This window comes from Dermacentor variabilis, chromosome 7, assembly GCF_050947875.1.
Source record: "Dermacentor variabilis isolate Ectoservices chromosome 7, ASM5094787v1, whole genome shotgun sequence".
In the NCBI taxonomy this organism is placed as follows: domain Eukaryota; kingdom Metazoa; phylum Arthropoda; class Arachnida; order Ixodida; family Ixodidae; genus Dermacentor; species Dermacentor variabilis.
In genome coordinates, this window is record NC_134574.1 from 170,113,078 (window position 1) to 170,131,110 (window position 18,033).

Sequence of the window (18,033 nt, forward strand, 5' to 3'; positions counted from 1 at the left end):
TGCGACTCCTTTCATGAAAGAAAAATACATCGGCAGCTAGGTATAGTTATTTGCATAAAACGTTGAATTTCAGTATTAACAATGTTTTGATATAATGAATCAAATTGCCATCACGCAGGGCGATCTGTTGCTGTCACTTATCGCTTCACGGGTTTCTGGCCAGCCAATGCCACCCAGAAAGATATTAAACCTCTTTGGCCTTCACAGCACATCGTAAAACCACACCTCAAGGCAGAATTGATACATAGCCCCGATTTATATGCAAGCTCCTTGAATTTCTGTTGCTATTTTTAACTTTTGTGTTGCACTCTACTGTCATTAGGAAATGCACTGCTTGTCCACCCTGTTACCGAGGCTGGTGCAACTAAGGTCAGCGTCTACTTCCCTGGAGAGAATGAAGTAAGCAGCCTTTGTCTTTTTGCGAAGAAGAGAGGGAGTGACTTGAGGGAAAAAAAATGAAAAATGTAGTCTGGTTTGCTGCCAGTTACTACAGAAGTGAGGTAAAGGAATGGAAAGTTCATAGGAGGCACTATTTGAACGGAATTGTCTGGGCAAGCCTAACTAAATTAATTAAAACTACCCTAACTGAACCCAACCTAACCTACTGTGTTGCGGTGTGTACTGTGTGTTAGTGTTGCTTTTACAATAGTATTCTATTGTCTCTGTTTCGCAACATGGGCTTGTCCTGTTGACCCCATTAAGATTTGCAGTATGTATTAAAAAGTAAATTTTAAAGAAGTGCTCATAAATGCACAGGACGTGCGACTTATAATCTGTCACGCAGTCTGCATGTGCTCAAGAAGCATGAAAATGAGTTTAAAGTTGTCCCCTCAGACGTCGGTCCCAATTCGTGTCTCAATCTTTTTTTCGAACAAGGTAAGACGTACTAAAAGAGTACCAAGGATGCAGCACCCAAACACAAAGAAAAACATTTGTTATGCCTCTCAGTGTGGTTCACTAACTCTCTTGAATAGCAGCTAACGAGAAAGGTAACCGAAGTGCCCAATTTTCATTGGTTACAATCCTACAAAGCCAAGGAAAGCAGAGGGGGAAATTATTGTGGTTTTTAATTAAAATGCAGAAATAATAAGTAAAAAGGAAATGCAAGTTGACGAAAAGACAACTTGTCACTCATGAGAACCAAACCAACATATTTTGCATTATGCATATGCAGTTGTGCTCGAAATCAATAGGATTTTTGCTAGTTGATTTAAGTGATATGTTTAAGTGATATGTACCCAGTGCAGATGTCTATCGTGCCAGTGTTGCATTGAATGAAGAGGCTACTTCTGGGCAGTTATATTTGAGGTTGCTCGCCTGGGTCAAAATTAGCAGAAAATATTAAAGAAAATTTGCAATAACTTCTTGCAAACCTAGTCATCTCATCTATCTCTTTAGTATGGAAGCCTGAATGGGAAACAGTCTCACCAGGTCATAAGCTTTGCATGCCATTTTTTTGTTAAAGAATTGCAATGAATTGAAAGCCACGTGACAGTTTCTTGTTCCCTTTCTGTTTTGTTTATCGTGATCGTCTTGCTTCTTGTGCTAGGTCTGGTATGATGTGGAGACCTGGGAGAAGTTCGATGGCCTAAGTACAGTTTCAATCCCCGTCACTCTGAGCAAGGTATGATACTACAGTGCAATATGATAGTTTACCTTCACATCCTTTCAAGATTTTGTGTTTCTTTTGTAAAAGGTAGTGATATGTGTGTCAGAAATACAAATGCAGGAAATGAGCCTTTGAATTTGGGTGTCTACTGAGGATGTTTAGCTGATCATTTATTCGCACATTGCTCATATTTATGATCACTTAATTATATGCTAGAGCAAAGGCCGTAATGATCAAGTTTTCCAACTTTTGGGTTTACAACACTATCTTTTATAACAGTTAGCCACTTTGATATGTGCAGCTTTTATTTTTGTTAGAGCCAGTGCGAAAATTTACAGTGCCAATTTGGCTCTGCCACATGTTCATTAAAACAATTGAACCCAGGCATCTAAGAAAGTGTTTGCTGTAGAAATTGGTTAAGTAAGTAATATTGAGGCGCTCTAGAATTCTTGCAAACACTTAGTGTGCTGTGCAATTGGACATGCAATTTAATGTGTGCTGGACACCTGCAGTTTCCATACAGGCACAGACTGGAGAATATGCAGTATGGTTGTCGATTTGTTGAATAACTTAAGAGTACATTTCAAACTTATTCTCTGTGCTTACTGTTCAGAACAGTTTCATTTTGGAGCAGTCAAACCTCGTTATAATGAAGTTGCATCCGACACAAGAATGCCTTCATTGTATCCGCTTGTCGTTATAATCATCTATTTGTTGTGCACTAATATAGGCAACAAACATTGCAGATTTTTGTTTTATCTGATAATTCGTTACATCTAATATTTGTTTGGTTGTAGTTGTTTAGTTCTTTCGTCCTAATTTCTTCAATATGCTGAAGTATTATGTTTCGTGCATTCGATAATTGAGCTTAGGTTCATGTAAGTGGTCACGAAACTGGGCCATTCTGTAAAGTTGCATGCTGCACCTATAGTCATGGAAACACTTGTGTACCATGCTTCAGGTACGCAATAATGAACCCCAGATGTTCATCATTAATCTAGATTGAGGCATCTGTCATGGCCAATAAGTTGCTTTTGGTTGTTAAGGGGGGACGCGGGTCTTAAAAACCGGAAATCGCGAAAAGAAATAGATTTTTCGGAAGTACTTGTTTCGGCATCTGTAATGCTTAATCTACACCGTATCAAAATGATTTGCTCCGAAACGCACCCTAAGTGTCTAAAAAAAATTATTTTGTCAGCGTGGACAGCGAGAAACCACCCCAAAATCGTGCAGAAACACCGGAGTTCACGGAGCTATTTCTCGTCTTTTCCGCTGCCGGGCGCTGCCATCTTGGTATCGTTCGAAAACTCAAAGTTCTGCCTTTCAGTCCCCTGCATCCTCGCCGACAATGGCCGCATAGAAAAAGCGCAAATGTAAAACAATCAGGGGCCGGTCTGGCGAAGCTCGCGATGCAGGCAGCCCTCCTATTGGCTCGGGCGCCATTGCGCTGAGAGGTGGCTTCTGATAGACTGTTGCTATGGCAACTAGATCTAGCAGACAAGCTTGTCTGCTAGGCCTGGCATTCAGTGGCTTCGAAAACCGCTGATACACCATTGTTAATCGTATTACAAGCCTAAACGGCAAATCAACCCTCTCTAAAAAAAAAAAAATGAAATCGCACAAGCGTCCACGAAAAGCGAAGCGCAAGTAGTCTCTGTTTCCTACGGCAAGAAAGAGGAGGCAGTTAGGCCAAGGTTCACATGAGCCGAGAAGTCCGCACCGAAGATAAGTCACTGCGTCGCGCAATCTCATACTGCATCGGCAGTAACACAGCAGCGAAGCTAACCATTGCCCTTTATTCCCGCGTTTAGGTTTACTTTTGAGACTGCAGACGATGTGCCGATGCCTATTCCCGTGCCTCTCACGTATACGCGGGTTTGTGCTGGTGCATTCCAGATTCTGTTGGGAGCCTATGCGTGCACCTATTGTCTACATCAGCGGAAGAATGTCATGTTTTTAATTATATTGTAATTATTATTTCCCAGTTTTGAAGCTTGAAATTTGTTTTCCCAGTTTCTTTTTCTAGTTTTTTGTTTTTCTCTAGTATAGCTTTTTTAAAGTCTCAAGTGTTGGGATCAGCACTGTGTCCCTTCTAGTTATTCAATTATAGTCATTCTTTTTTTCCCTGAATGCAGATGAGTCAGAGAGTGCACAAAAACTATGATATAGTGTCTTAGGACACCAAAATATTTTGAAATCCTGTAGAAATCACCAACATGAATTCACATTTGTAAAGCTGCATGCAACTTTAGAATTTCATAACTTTGGCTACAGTACAGATACAAACATCCAAGTGCTAACTTGCAGTATTTGAACATCCAAGAACATACCTGCTTACTTTTAGCTATCCTGTTGCAGTACGTTTTCTGCAAGTCACATGCCAAATTTTTACCACAAGAAAGATTGTAACTACTTTTTTTATTGATATTAGTAACTACTTTTTTTTATTGACATTAGAAAAAACTTAATGCATATTTGTAAGCGGCACACAAGATTAGATGTGTCCTGAAAGTTTCATGTTTCAAGAGCATTGCATGAATACAAAACCAACCAATCATGAGGCTGGCGTTTCGTTTGAGGGGCGGTGCTTGAAAGTGAAAACTCAAAAGTCACTTTCTGGATGTGTTTTCTCCTCAAGTGCCTTTGCATTATGAAAGCTTTGGTAAAGATTTCATGAATCAATTTCAGTAAATTTGGTGTTCTTGTGCCCAGCGACACCTGGGCAACATGCTAGAGCCTAAAGGTTTTCCATATGTTCAATAGACAAAAGGGGTAGTGGCAGTAAAACTTTAAATGCAATTTTCTCAATTTTCCTTTTTCGTCAAGTGCTTTTGCCTTATGGAAGTTTTGTTAATGTTTGAATCAACTGATTTCAGTGAACTAGGTGTTATTTTTTTGGTAATATCACAGGTACATCCGAAAGCTTTCCGCTTTTTCTTAAATGTGATAGATTATTAATTAGATCAGATGTAGGTTAATTACTGCCACATTGTTTTTTCTTCCCAACTTTGGTATTTATTTATTGATAATCACAATTATTTTATTGGTACTTGCTTAGCTTTAGGATGTGTAGTGGGCCTTTGGAAATGTCTGCATATTCTTAAAAACACTTTACTTTAATGAGAAATTACTACAAAGGCCTGTAAAAAATGACCTAATTAGGACTATTGTATTCTGCCATATCTTTTCTTCCAAGTGAGGTATTTGAAATCTAAATACATATTTGAAATCAGCATTCTACAACATATGTTGAAAAATAAAAAAAAAAGTTTTCATGACCCTCATCCCCCCTTAAATGCCATAATTTAGTTTTATTACAATTGTGAAAGTGATGCCCCTTACGCAAGCATTTATGCAGTTTTTGATGTCTTAATGTGAGAATCAGCTACAAGAATATTTGTCAATTTATGAGTATTAACTCTTCTGCTCTATGTCATGTGCCATCTGCCCTTAGAATTAACGCCCAATTTATAATAAATACATTACAACTGCAATATTTCTTTGGATGTTTCACAAAGAGGTGACTGATATTGTGCATTGGAAAAAAATTCATGCACAAAAAATATTCTACAGGTATTAATCACATGTCTCAGCTATAATTTATGGCAGAATCCTAAATAGGTGTTCGCTTTTGAGTCTGGGCCACAGTATACACATTAGTGCTTCGATTGTGTTAACAAGATGTGTGTACTTTTAATCCTCTTTCCATGTAACTAACATTTATTTTATATCTGTGGCCTTCCTGTCATCCAAGGCCTGCCTAACTTGACACTTCAACAATGGCTGTTGTGCAGAGCTGTCTTAAAGATGAATTGAAAGGACGCTTCTTACCATCTTGTCAGATCCCTGTCTACCAAAGAGGTGGCACCATTGTCCCCAAGAAGGAGCGTATCCGTCGGTGTTCCACATTGACCAAAGACGACCCTTACACTTTGCAAGTGGCACTCCCGAAAGAGGCAAGTTGGCTGCGGTTGTATTTTAAGCTTGTTGGTGCGTCACAGTGCAACATGAGGCATAGTGCACTTGACATAGGAGCGACACAAAATGCTTAAAGTGAAACCCAGAGCACAGATTTTTGGGCTAGTTGGTTCGTTGCATCAATTGGTGTCATAGCACTGGATTGACACGGACAAGAAAGACGACAGGTCGTGTGCTAACTATGAACTGAATTTTATTTCAGAAAAGCATGGTACTTATATCGGTCAAACGAGTGGAAATCATCGTACGTGCAACCCAACATTTCCCAGATAGGCAGTTTCCCTTCTGCTTAGAGTAATCGACTGAGTGCTGATGCAGTTAACACTTTTTTGAAATCAAGCTTGCTTGTACAATTTCCCTCCTATCTTTATCTGTATTTCTAAATATGACTACACAATCCTTAAACAGTAGTTTACACCTGCAATCATCACAATGCACGGAGACATGTCCATCTCGATAACAGTTCAATTTTTGCTTGTGTTCCCTTAGCCTGTCATTAAGGTATCTGCCTGTCTGCACTTTGTATACTTTGCTGCATGAGCTATACCAACAGCTACCACTCCTCCCCCTCCTTCACCTGTCTGTCTGTCTGTCTGTCTGTCTGTCTGTCTGTCTGTCTGTCTGTCTGTCTGTCTGTCTGTCTGTCTGTCTGTCTGTCTGTCTGTCTGTCTCTGTCTGTCTGTCTGTCTGTGTGTGTGTGTGGGGGGGGGGGGGGGGGGGGGCTTATACCACGCAAAGACAAACTCCTAACGCTCCCCGGACATGTATGCTTTAACGAGTGTGCGTGTTATTCCGTCGCAGAAACACTTTGCTTAACTTCTGACATTGGATTGGATTGGATTGGAGAAACTTTATTTATGCCTGCAGTTGGGCGCTCGCGCGCCCCGACGAGGGCCTACGTCATCCTCGAAGGTGCCGTTACTCGGCGCGGGTCTCCGCTCGCCGTTGCCGGCTCGCTGGGTCCGTGCCTTTCGAGCGCCTCGAGGACCTGCTGGACGGCCCAGAGCTGATCGTCTCGGTCGTAGCTCTTCGCGGCTGCCTCGAGCCGCGGTGGGAGTGTTCTTGAGTTAGCGTCTTCTGGATATTTAATGCAGTCCTACAAGATGTGCGTGTAGTCTGCGGTCTCCCTCCGGCAGACTCTGCACATATCTGTCGGATATGTCTCGGGGTACATGCGATTCAACAGTTTCGGGCTCGGTAGCGATCCGGTCTGGAGCTGTCTCAGTACTACCGCCTCCGCTCGACTCAGTCTCGGGTGCGGGGGTGGAAGAGTCCTGCGAGCCAAGCGGTAGGCCTTCGTGATTTCATTGTAATCCGTCATGCGGTCCTTCGTTCCGAACCACGTCGGACGGTCTGTCGCCGGGGCGCGGTTGGTTAGCGCTCGCGCCGCGGCGTGTGCCGTCTCGTTATGGTTCTCATTGCGTTCCGACGCGTCGCCCGCGTGCGCCGGGAACCACTTGAGTCGTACTTTTCGTTCGTCTAGTTTTACCGCTCGCAGTACGCGCTCAGCCTCCCTGCAGATTTGCCCTTTGGCGAAGTTGCGCACCGCCTGTCTTGAGTCACTCAGCACCGTGTGGCAGTCTGCGTCGGCGATGGCCAGGGCGATGGCTACCTCCTCCGCTTGCTCCGCTTCGGTGCTTCTCACGCTCGCTGCCGTCCTCGTGGCGCCGGTTGACGCCTCTATGACGACCGCTGCGAAGGCGTTCCGTTGGTATTCGGCCGCGTCCACGTACCGCGCGTGGTCGTCGTTGGCATGCTGGTCGATGAGAGCCTTGGCCCTCGCCGCTCTTCTTCCCTTGTTGAACTCGGGATTCATGTTCCTCGGTATGGGGTCGATTCTGGTCTGGCGTCGGACCTCTTCGGGGACGGGGAGCTTCATCTCCACCTCGTTCGAGCGTCTTATTCCCAGATCGTCCAGTATCTTCCTCCCGGCTTTGGTCATGGACAGCCGCTCCAGTTGAGAGGTCCGTTGCGCTTCGGCTATTTCTTCGAGCGTATTGTGTAGCCCGAGTTGTAACAAGCGGGTCGTGCTTGTGGACTCGAACAGGCCCAGCGCTGTCCCAGCACGATTCTGTACGCTCTTCTGATGAGCACGTTGATTTTGTTTCGTTCGTGTTGCAGCCATCTGTGGTAGGCTGCAACGTACGCGACGTGGCCGATGATGAAAGATTGGACGAGCCTAATTAGGCTCTCCTCTCTCATGCCAGCCTTTCGGGAAGTGACTCGTTTGAGGAGTCGAATCGCGTTGGCTGTTTTTGCCTTGAGACGGGTGATGGTTTCGCCGTTCCTTCCGTGCTTTTCGATGACCATGCCTAGGATCCTAATTTTGCCGACCTCGAGGATTACGTTGCCGGATTTGGTCACGATTCTGATTTTTTCGCTTTCGCGTTGTCTAGTCTTGCCTCTGCTGGATTTGGTAGGTGGGAGTATGAGAAGCTCCGATTTGCTCGGCGAACATCGCAGTCCGGTGCCTTCCAGCTGGTCTTCTATTGCGTCGACGGCGGCTTGCAGCGCGCCCTCGATGTGGGCGTCGCTGCCACCGGTCACCCATATCGTGATATCGTCCGCGTAGATGGTGTGCCTGACGTCTTCGATGCACCCGAGCTTTTCGGCCACTCCTATCATTACCAGGTTGAACAGCATTGGCGAAATGACCGATCCCTGTGGTGTTCCGGTGCTCCCGAGCTTCTTCTCTTTCGTCTGTAGGTCGCCTGCTCGTAGCTCGACGGTCCTGTCCGTGAGAAAGTCCTTGATGTAGTTGTAGGATCTTTCCCCCATGTTGAGCTTGGAGACTTGGGACAGAATCGCCGAGTGTTTCACCTTATCGAAGGCGCTCTGCAGGTCGAGCCCTAGGATGGCTTTGTTGTCGCGGGCGCTGCCGCCATCATCGATGATTTGGCGTTTGAGCTGCAGCATCGCGTCCTGCGTGCTGAGATGCTGTCTGAAGCCGATCAAAGTGGCCGGGTACAGCCCTTCTCGTTCCAGGTAGTCTTGCCACCTGTTGAGCAGGACGTGCTCCAGCACCTTGCCCACGCAGGACGTGAGCGAGATGGGCCGGAGGTTATCCGTGTCCGGCGGCTTCCCCGGCTTGGGGATCAGGATGCTCTTGGCTGTCTTCCACAGCTTTGGCAGCGCTCCCGCTCTCCAGCACTTGTTGTAGTATTGTGCGAGCTTTTCAATCGAGCCGTCATCGAGGTTCTTGAGCGCCTTGTTCGTGACGAGGTCTGGGCCGGCTGCCGACCGGCTGTTGAGGTCGTGCAGGGCCGCGCGTACCTCCTCGACGTCGATGTCACGATCGAGGTTCGCGTTAGGCAGGCCGCTGTACGGCGCGTGTTGTTCGGTAGGTGTAGTCGGCAGGTATTTGTCGTTAATGCGCCTGGTGACTTCGTCGACGCCGTGTGCTGAGACCGCCCGATGTATGAGCTTGGCGAGTCTGTCCCTTTGGTGCGACTTGGTCTTCGTTTCGTCGAGCAGGTGCCGCAGTAGGTTCCACGTCTTCCCGCTATGCATCTGCCCGTCTGCCGCGTTGCAGATCTCGTTCCACTGTTGCATGCAGAGAGCGCGGCAGTGATCCTCGATCGCTCGGTTCAGCTCCGCCACCTTCTTTCTCAGTCTGCGGTTAAGCCGTTGTTGCTTCCAGCGATTTAGTATCGACTGTTTGGCCTCGATGAGATGCGCAAGCCGGCTGTCTACTTTGTCGATCTCCGCGCCCGTTTCAATCTCTTTGGTCGCGTCGCGTACGCTCTTGGTGATTTCGGCCGTCCACGAGCCGATGTCTTCGATCTCGTCGTCACCGTCGCTCTTCTGGCTTCTGGCGTCTCGAAAGGCATCCCAGTCTATCCATCTGTGTGTTTTGACGCTGGTGTCGTTGTGTTCCGGTATGCCGATTTCCACGATGGTGTGGTCGCTGCCTAGGTCGATCCCCGTGTTTCTCCAGGTGATCGCGCCCCGGATGTCGTTCTTGACGAACGTGAGGTCTGGAGTGGTGTCCCGGGACACGGAGTTACCAATTCTCGTTGGATGTGTCGGGTCCGTGATGAGGGTGAAGTCGAGTTCCGTGGCGTCTTGGTACAGGTCGCGGCCCTTTGCTGTGTACTTGTTGTAGCCCCAGGCAGGGTTCATCGCGTTGAAGTCTCCGCACGCGATCAGGGTGTTACGGCCCGCTGCGGTGCTGGCTCTGTGCAGTAATGTCTTGAATCTCTGTTTTCTCTGAGATGGCTTGCTGTAGACGTTGAGCAGAAATATGCTTCCTTTTCTCTTCTTGCCAGGGATGATTTCGGTCAGTGTGTGCTCGATCTTGAGATTGCTTTGCAGCTCATGTTCGACGAACGTGAGTCCCTTCCTGACCAGGGTGCACAGGCCTCTGCCGTCGGGCGGTCCCTTGTGCACTCTGTAGCCGGGGAGGGACGGTGCGTCGGTTAGTGTCTCTTGTAGTAGTATAACGTCTGGCTTGCGCGCGGCATGTACGATGTGCTGTTGGATGACTGCCTTCTTCCTTCCGAAGCCGCGACAGTTCCACTGCCACGCGGTTACACCTGCTGCTGCTGGTGTTGCGTTGGCGGCCATGATTGCGTTGCCGTGTACGGGGCTCCCTGGTTGGGTGGATGATGCGCGAAGAGGGGCGCAAACGTCGGGTGGCCTACCATCGGCTGTAGGGTCCTTTCGATGCTAATGCGTGCAGACACTTTGCAACAAATTATGCTATTCTCCTTATGCCATGTTTAAAAATGATAATATTTTAAAAAAAAGACGTATTTTTTTAACGAATTCAGGCATTTATATAACTGAGTATGTTGATGACCTAGCTGGTACATGACTTGAAAAGACAAACAGTGCGAAAAACAGGGCCAAACAGAAACAAGACAGTGCACTATCATGCGTCTTCTTGTTTGCAGGCCAGAATTTTTCTAGCCCAGGTAACAGTGGAGATAACCGTTGTTTTTCAGCCAGATCTTCTAGTGAATGGTACGGCCACTGCTACTTACGGAAGAGTGAGGGCACTATTTAGCCAGTCGCCTATCGCTCAATCACACTTTCGGCGTTGTGGGCATGCTATGTTATTCTAGATTTAAAAATACAGGAGTGAAACTTTGCATTAGAACTTCGATAGTATCATATGATGCAAGCTTCACATACTTTTGGTGACCTGCTGTCCGATTTGTTTGAAGATATATTCAGAAGTAACTTGCGATCATGGTATTGTAGTCATCACGTGACACATATTGTTATTTGATCACACTTGTGAGGCAGACAATTTGAAGGAGGGCTGCTTCCTGTTTAGAAGCCTTTGTGAAAATTATGGCATTCGTAGTGCACAGTAAAATAAGGGCCAGTAGCTCCGAGAAATTTGAAAATGTTGTGCCACCTGACACCCGTCTATTCTGAAAATTTCCAAGATGTTTAGTTAGGATAGGCTCACCACACCAAGCAGCACATGTTACGACGGGGTAAGTGAGCCTCAGCCAGGCAACTGGCCACAGCCATCTGGTGTTGAGCGATTGGGTAGTGACGAGACGGTCTCTCTATGGCCAGAATTATCCGCATTCCACCAACTTCGTTCATGCTGTTTCATGCAAACCCCCCCCCCCCCATCATATCCATCACCTGACTCCCCTTCTTAAAATTATTTTCCATTACATAGTCACTACTGTCGTACTCTTCAACATTCACCGGGCTGTTGAATGGTGCAGTGGCCCCTTACATTCCTGTATTTCTGTTTCCATGTGAACTTCGAGGCCATTCACCTATTTGCTCTCCCACCTGTTTGCTGTAGCAGTTAACTTCGCTGGCCTAGCACCCCCATCCTTGATATATTTTGCGGTGCGCAAGTCAGTGTTCTATGGGTCTTTCTTTCTTGTCCCATTTTTTGCCCTGTTTTCATTCTTAACAGTGTGTACAAACTAGCCTAGCAGTAAGATCTTCTCAAGTTTATTAACGTAATGAAAGTCGGAGACAAGGGAAAGAAAAAGAAGAAAAGCGCTTCTCATGTGTTTCCTACACAAGCAAGTTGCAATATTTCTGGAATGCTTCTATTCCGCGCAGCGTGGTCGACGATTCGGCCAATTACCGTAAATGAGAAGCTCTTCAACGACACAAGGCCTGGTAGGGAGCAACAATACCCCTAAGGTTTATGCACATGCTGGTTCAATCGTTATCTCTGTGTTGAATTTTTAGTGCAGTTGCCCGCTGAGCAGTTATGGTTAACACGTTCCGGAATGAGGTAGAGGCGCACCATGAATGGGGCCGCAATGTTCTGTGCGTGGGAGAGAGAGGATTGCCCTGATGACACCCCCCTTCCCCCCTTCAAACCACTAGTGCCCGCCTTGCTTTCACATTCAAGCTTTCCCTTTCATTCATGTCACTCTTTCAGAGCCCACCTCCTGAAACTTTCTGTTCTGTGGGAAATGGGGGAAAGGGAGGGTGTTTTGTAAGAAAATTTTGGGGTGTTTCGACACCACCACACCCCCCTGCTACGCCAATGAGCTATACGAAGTAAGGATAGTAGTTTTATCAGCCGCATAAACGTGTGAACATTCGCTTACTTAAGAGCGACATTTCACCTGTGCTTTGGTTATCTGCAATATCTGTTGGCTTTATTTTGTTACTGCCACTTCCTCGTTCCCTCTGATTCTTCTTGCCCCAACAAGTGCTCTAACAGTGGATTGTACTGTGCAGTATTAGGGGAAAAACCTTGACTTTCATAATAATACATTGTGTCATACAGTAAATTTATAAATAACATAATACATGGAAATTAATGTACATGTTTGAAGAAACTTCATATCATAATATCATAACTTTCGTTACTTCAAGTTTGCCTGTACCAGCTGTTACTACCTCTCCTTTAGATAGTTGCACCTTCCTGAACACGAAAGATGCAGATATGTGCACAGTATCATTGTGATGAATCCGTAGCTGTTAAAAATTCTCACTTTTTGTGTTCAGGGCAAACCTGCAGAGGGAACGTTGTACATTGATGACGGTGCAACCTTCGATTACAAGAAGGGAGACCTGCTGTTCCTTAAGTTCAAGTTTGTGGACAACATGTTGACGTCCAAGTGAGTGTTCACAACTCTCAATTTACTCAACCTGCTGCAGTGGTTCAGTGGCTATAGAATTTTGCTGCTGGCCAAAAGGTCATGGGTTCGATTCCAATTCCTGCATAACTGCGGGGATAAAAGGCCAAAACTCTAGTGCAAAAACTTGATATAATCATGTTGTGCGTGCCAATGAAAAAGGCCTTCCTCCCACTCTCTTACATTAGGGGAAGGACCTGCTGCTTATAGCTTGATGACTGCTGCTGGACCACTGCTTTTGAGCACAGGGTCAGGGGGTTCGATTCCCATGGCTGCATTTCAGTAGAGGCAAAGTGCAAAGATGCTGGTGTACTTTGACTTGAATGCACATTATGGAACCCCTAATAGTCAAACATTAACCAAGAGCCCTCCACTGTGGTGCTTTGTTGGTCTCACTGTGTTGCTTCTAGTCATTAAACCAATTGAGTCAATTATCATTCAATTAAGAGGAGAGAAAAATGATTAGGTCACATGCCACTGTCACTTCTGCTATTGTCAACTGTTGATGCATTCTGTCATCTCGTGATTTGCCATTCGTGCCAGTATCACAATTCCCGCTTCTGAAATTTTCCTCTGCACTCAAGCAAAGCCAAATAACACAGCGAGTGATAAGCAGCTGCGGCACTGTTCGCAACTCTTTGCCGGTTGAAGCTCCTGTTGACACAGGAAGCTGAGTGAGGGATAAAACAAATTTCAGGTGCCAAGGAGGAGGGTAGATTGATAATGGTTAACCTAATTGGTAAAATGTTAAGAACATGTATGGATGTGTGTCAGCCCTCTTCAGTCCACACCCAATGCATCTGCAACATGTCCTTCCTTTGCAGGATCCTGGAGGGCCCAGGGAACTTCAAGACAAAAGCCTGGGTGGAGCGCGTGGTCATAGCTGGCTATCCTACGCGGCCTTCTGATGTCCAGCTCACTACGAGTAAGGCTTGCTTTCGATTACTCCCATATTTGAAGTCTGAGAGTCCTGCTCCTTAAAAGGGGATGTGGCAGTTAAAAGCTGTTTTGCATATTTGTACAGTACAGTAAGAACCAAGTATGTGCTGCAGGCACATGGAGCTGCAGCGCTAATACAGCTGCAAATGCCTGTTAGTCAATGCACAACCGTACAGGGGCTGTAAGAGTTGGGTCGGCCATATTAAAAAGGGGCAGCTGGCCTACGCTGTCGTCCGCCTCATTCATGGTGAGAACATTGTTGAACAGAGGAGCAGGTACTCATCGAGAATGAAGAGTACAGGGCTTGTTTACTATAATTACATGAGAAATAGAGAATGTTATGTCTCATCAATTAACATGACTGAATCAAAGCACTCCAGAAGAGCTGAAAAAAGTCTACTTAAATCCCCTCTGTCCTCTGTCGGCCAGAGCAACCTACGGTCACATCTTCCCCTAATTGGAGCGTCCAAAGTCACCAAAGTCTTCGCCTTGAGGGCGAGGGTGTGCATAGTCACTCCGGTGCCTTTGTTTGCTGAACACGATGTGAGAATTGCCCTCAGGTGCACACGGTTCACTGCCCCAGAGACAGGAGGGGACGCTCGTTGACAGGAAGGTTCAGATGTGTCTCTGTCGACGCATCTTCAGCTCATGGAATGTCTTGCAATTAGCTGTTTTGTTTGACGGTCGGCTTGGGCGGCTAGCAGCAGCTGTAAGGAAGAAGCATAGAACGCACTTTCCCAGGAGTTTTTTGGTCCTAGCATGATGGTTGGCGGCCAAGTAGCAGCAATCAACCACGTATTCATCAAACATGTAGCACTGTGGCGTCGCCGCTAACCTGTTTTGAAGGGATGTACTGTTAGCTTCACAATGCTGAAGCGATTTGTCACAGGAAAGCAGAAGTGGCTCAAAGTACACTGACCCCGGTGGCTGATAGTAACGGGGCATAGACAGTTGCTGACACTACCAACCACAAGTCATCTGCTGCAAAGATGGATACATACTTCCACACTTGCCTGAAGGAAAAATTTGTATGTACTTTACACTCATGTGTTCCTTTTAACAGTGGATCACACTGTACATTATATTTAACTAAACTTGTCAGATTTGTTTAATTTACACCTGGCAGTTGTTAGAAGAGAAACACCAGAGTTACATTATTTGGTGCCATGGCAGTGTCATCCCCAAATAGAATTATTGAACAGGAATCCCAGATCCCAGAAAAGGAAAACTTGTGTTAGTGTTTTCTTTAATGTTTATTTTGTGCAGTAGCGTTATTTTTCATTTTCATTTGTCATTAAGCTTAAATGAAAAGGCGGGCTTAGATCAGTGCACTTCTTCCTACTGTTACTGTGTACAGTCGACTCCCGATAATTCAAAGCCGCTTAATTGGAATTTTCAGTTAATTAGAAGTGAAGTGCTGGTCCCGTCAGTTTTGCATGTAATCCTATAGAAGAAATCGCTCGATAATTCGAAGTCCTCATCGAGTAATATTGTTTAATTGGAAGTTAATTTTCAGCCGGGATCCTCGAGGTGACCGTCGTTCTTTGGTAGAATGTGCAATTTTTCAAGTGTTGCAACAGTTCCGTGCTCCGCGTTGGTGTCATCGCCACCGCAGCCGCCCGCAACGCCATCCTTCTTGGAGTGGCGCGATTATTCATTGCTACGGCTGCCGTGGCCTCCGCAATCAACTCCGGCGGGAGGCGAAGCGGCTCCCGCCGGAGGCCACGCGGGTGCCATAGGTGCACGCAGCGCTGCATACTGGCAGTGGCGAGATTGTGCGAGATTAGTCTTGCAGCGTGCGCAGCGTATGTCGAGGCGTGTGTTGGCATGGTGTTGGTCGAGCGCCTTTGTGCGGATAGCTCGTAGGCTAGGTTGTTCCACGAGTGATTCGGAATTGACTGTACCTAGTCGCGCAGTTTATAGCCATGGCAAACCATGGCTCTTATCGCACGCTCGACCTGGCAACGAAAGTCGAGGTTTTGAAGGAAGTTGAGAAGGGAGGTGCCGCCAAACAAGACATAGCGCGGAAGTACGGGATCAAGCCGAACACGCTCTCTAACTACATCAAGAACAAGCGCACAATAATGGATGCATTTGAGAACAACAAGTTCAAGACTTCTCGGAAGCGAATGCGCACTGGCGCTTACGCAGAGTTGGAGAAGGCTCTGCTGGTTTGGATTAGGGAGGCCAGGAGCAACAAACTTCCTCTCGGCGGAGACATCGTTGCGATGAAAGCCCGAACGCTTGCAGCAATGTTGGGGATCGATGACTTCGTTTCGTCAGATGGATGGCTGACGCGCTTTAAAGATCGCCATGACCTGGTTTTCAAGAGCGTGTGTGGTGAAAAGGCGTCCGTTAACCAGGAAACATGCGCCACGTGGAAGGACGGAAAGCTGCATGAATATCTCGCCGAATACAGACCGGAAGACATCTTCAATGCAGATGAGACTGCACTCTTCTATCGGCTTCTACCAGAGAAGATCCTGACATTCAAGGACGACGACTGTGCTGGGGGCAAACGCAGCAAGGAGAGAGTGTCGGTGCTGATTGCGGCAAACATGACTGGCACGTAACAATGTCGGTTACTTGTGATCGGGAAAGCCGTGAAGCCGAGATGTTTTAAAGGCGTGAAGACGCTGCCTGTGGACTATGTGGCGAACAAGAAAGCGTGGATGACGGCCGAAATCTTCAAGAGCTGGATAAGCAAATTGGACCGCAAGTTTGCTGCTTCGAACCACAAGGTGTTGTTCCTTGTCGATCACTGCAGTGCTCACGTGAATGTGCCAGCCTTGAGTGCAATACGCCTCGCATTTTTGCCTGCAAACACAATGGCTGTTTTGCAGCCAATGGACCAAGGCATCATCAAGAATGTTAGTCCTGTACAGGCGGCACCTCCTCGAGCGCATGATTTTGTGTATGGTTAGCTCCACAAAGTACAAGGTGAGCCTGCTTAGTGCCATCCACATGTTGGCGCGAGCATGGAATCGTGTGAAGCAAGAACTGCTTCAGGGCTTGCGGTTTTGTGGCAGCTTCTTCGGAGGATGCCTCTGAAATTTCAGCGGTGGAAGCGTCAACAAGCGAGCTTGACGGCACTGATTTTGGTGATGCTCTCGGGGACGTCAATTTTGAAGATTATGTCGCCGTAGACAAGGCGGTCGAAACATGCGGTGCGCTGACGGATAGCGAAATTGTAGAGATTATTCGGCCCCAGGAAGCGACCCAGGAAAGCGATGATGAAGTTGAAGGCGAGCCGCAACCTAAGGCTGCCGATGTAGCTGCGGGCCTTGCTCTTGCGGAGCGCTTCTTTGCCGCTGAAGGTAACGCGGAAGAAGCGTTCCGCCACATCTATAGCCTGCAAAACTTGCTTTCAGCAGCGCGATTCGGCAAGAAGAAGCAAAGCAAGATGACCGACTATTCTTCTTAGAGAAAATACTCGATTTCGCCACAAATAAAGTGCTGTTTTTTGTGTTTTGTGCTTAATTGGAAGTTCGTTTAATTCGAAGTTTTTTGCGGTCCCCGTGAACTTCGTATTAACGGGAGTCAACTGTATATTGTTACGCCAGAACAATCGGCATTGTGCACGGTCGTATGTATACAAAACTCCAAGGTGTCCCGCCATCTGTGCATCGTGAAGTTATTCGAGAACAATGGATAGCAGATGGCGTAGGACAAGGAGCAACTCAGGGCCGTCGAAGTTGATATTGCGGCGGTAGAGGATGCCGTCTTGCAGCATGAACATGCGGCACGTGCCGTCGGTGCTGTCAGATTGCACTCCAGCAATGATGGACTATAAGGATTTGTCGCGTTGTTGTTCAGCGCACATGTCGGTCATGTCAGTAAAAGCCATTACACAGGTCACTGGATCATGCGCAGCAGGATCAGGAGGATCCACGGAGTGACAAGAGAGGCAGTCAGCGTCCTTGTGCAGACATCCAGACTTGTAGTTGACAAATGAAAATTCCTCGAGCTGCAAAGCCCAGTGACCAAGCCGTCCTGTCGGGTCTCGGAGGGAGGACAGCCAGCAGAGGGTGTGGTTGTCTGTAACGACCGAAAACGTGCGGCCATACAAATATGGCCGGAACTTGGCAGCAGCTCAAACTAAAGCCAAGCACTACCGCTCGGTGATGGAGTAATTTCTCTCTGGAGGTGACAGCAGGCGGCTGGTGTAAGCTATCACGCACTCGGTACCATTCTGCTGTTGGGCGAGAACAGTGCCGATGCCGTGGCCACTCGCATCAGTGTGGACTTCGGTCGGTGCAGATGGATCAAAGTAGGCAAGTATGGGAGGGGTGGTCAGAAACCTGATGAGAGCGGCAAACGCATGAGCCTGCTCCTGGGCCCCATGAGACTGGCGTGTTCTTCTTTAGAAGATCTGTCAAAGGCCGAGCAGCACCTGCGAAGTTTTCGACGAAATGGCAAAAGTAAGAACAC

At 46.9% G+C, this 18,033-nt stretch overlaps 1 protein-coding gene across 8 annotated transcripts in view; it reads left to right on the plus strand.

The window, feature by feature from the left end:
• The window catches only part of GCS2alpha (glucosidase 2 subunit alpha), a 125,767-nt gene that overhangs the window by 89,053 nt on the left and 18,681 nt on the right, over positions 1-18,033 (plus strand). For all 8 annotated transcript variants that reach the window (XM_075700265.1, XM_075700268.1, XM_075700267.1 and 5 more), the window contains 5 exons: positions 323-399; positions 1,550-1,624; positions 5,452-5,565; positions 12,533-12,645; positions 13,488-13,588. In XM_075700265.1, coding sequence (XP_075556380.1) covers positions 323-399; positions 1,550-1,624; positions 5,452-5,565; positions 12,533-12,645; positions 13,488-13,588 — 480 coding nt within the window. The remainder of the gene's footprint in view (positions 1-322; positions 400-1,549; positions 1,625-5,451; positions 5,566-12,532; positions 12,646-13,487; positions 13,589-18,033) is intronic.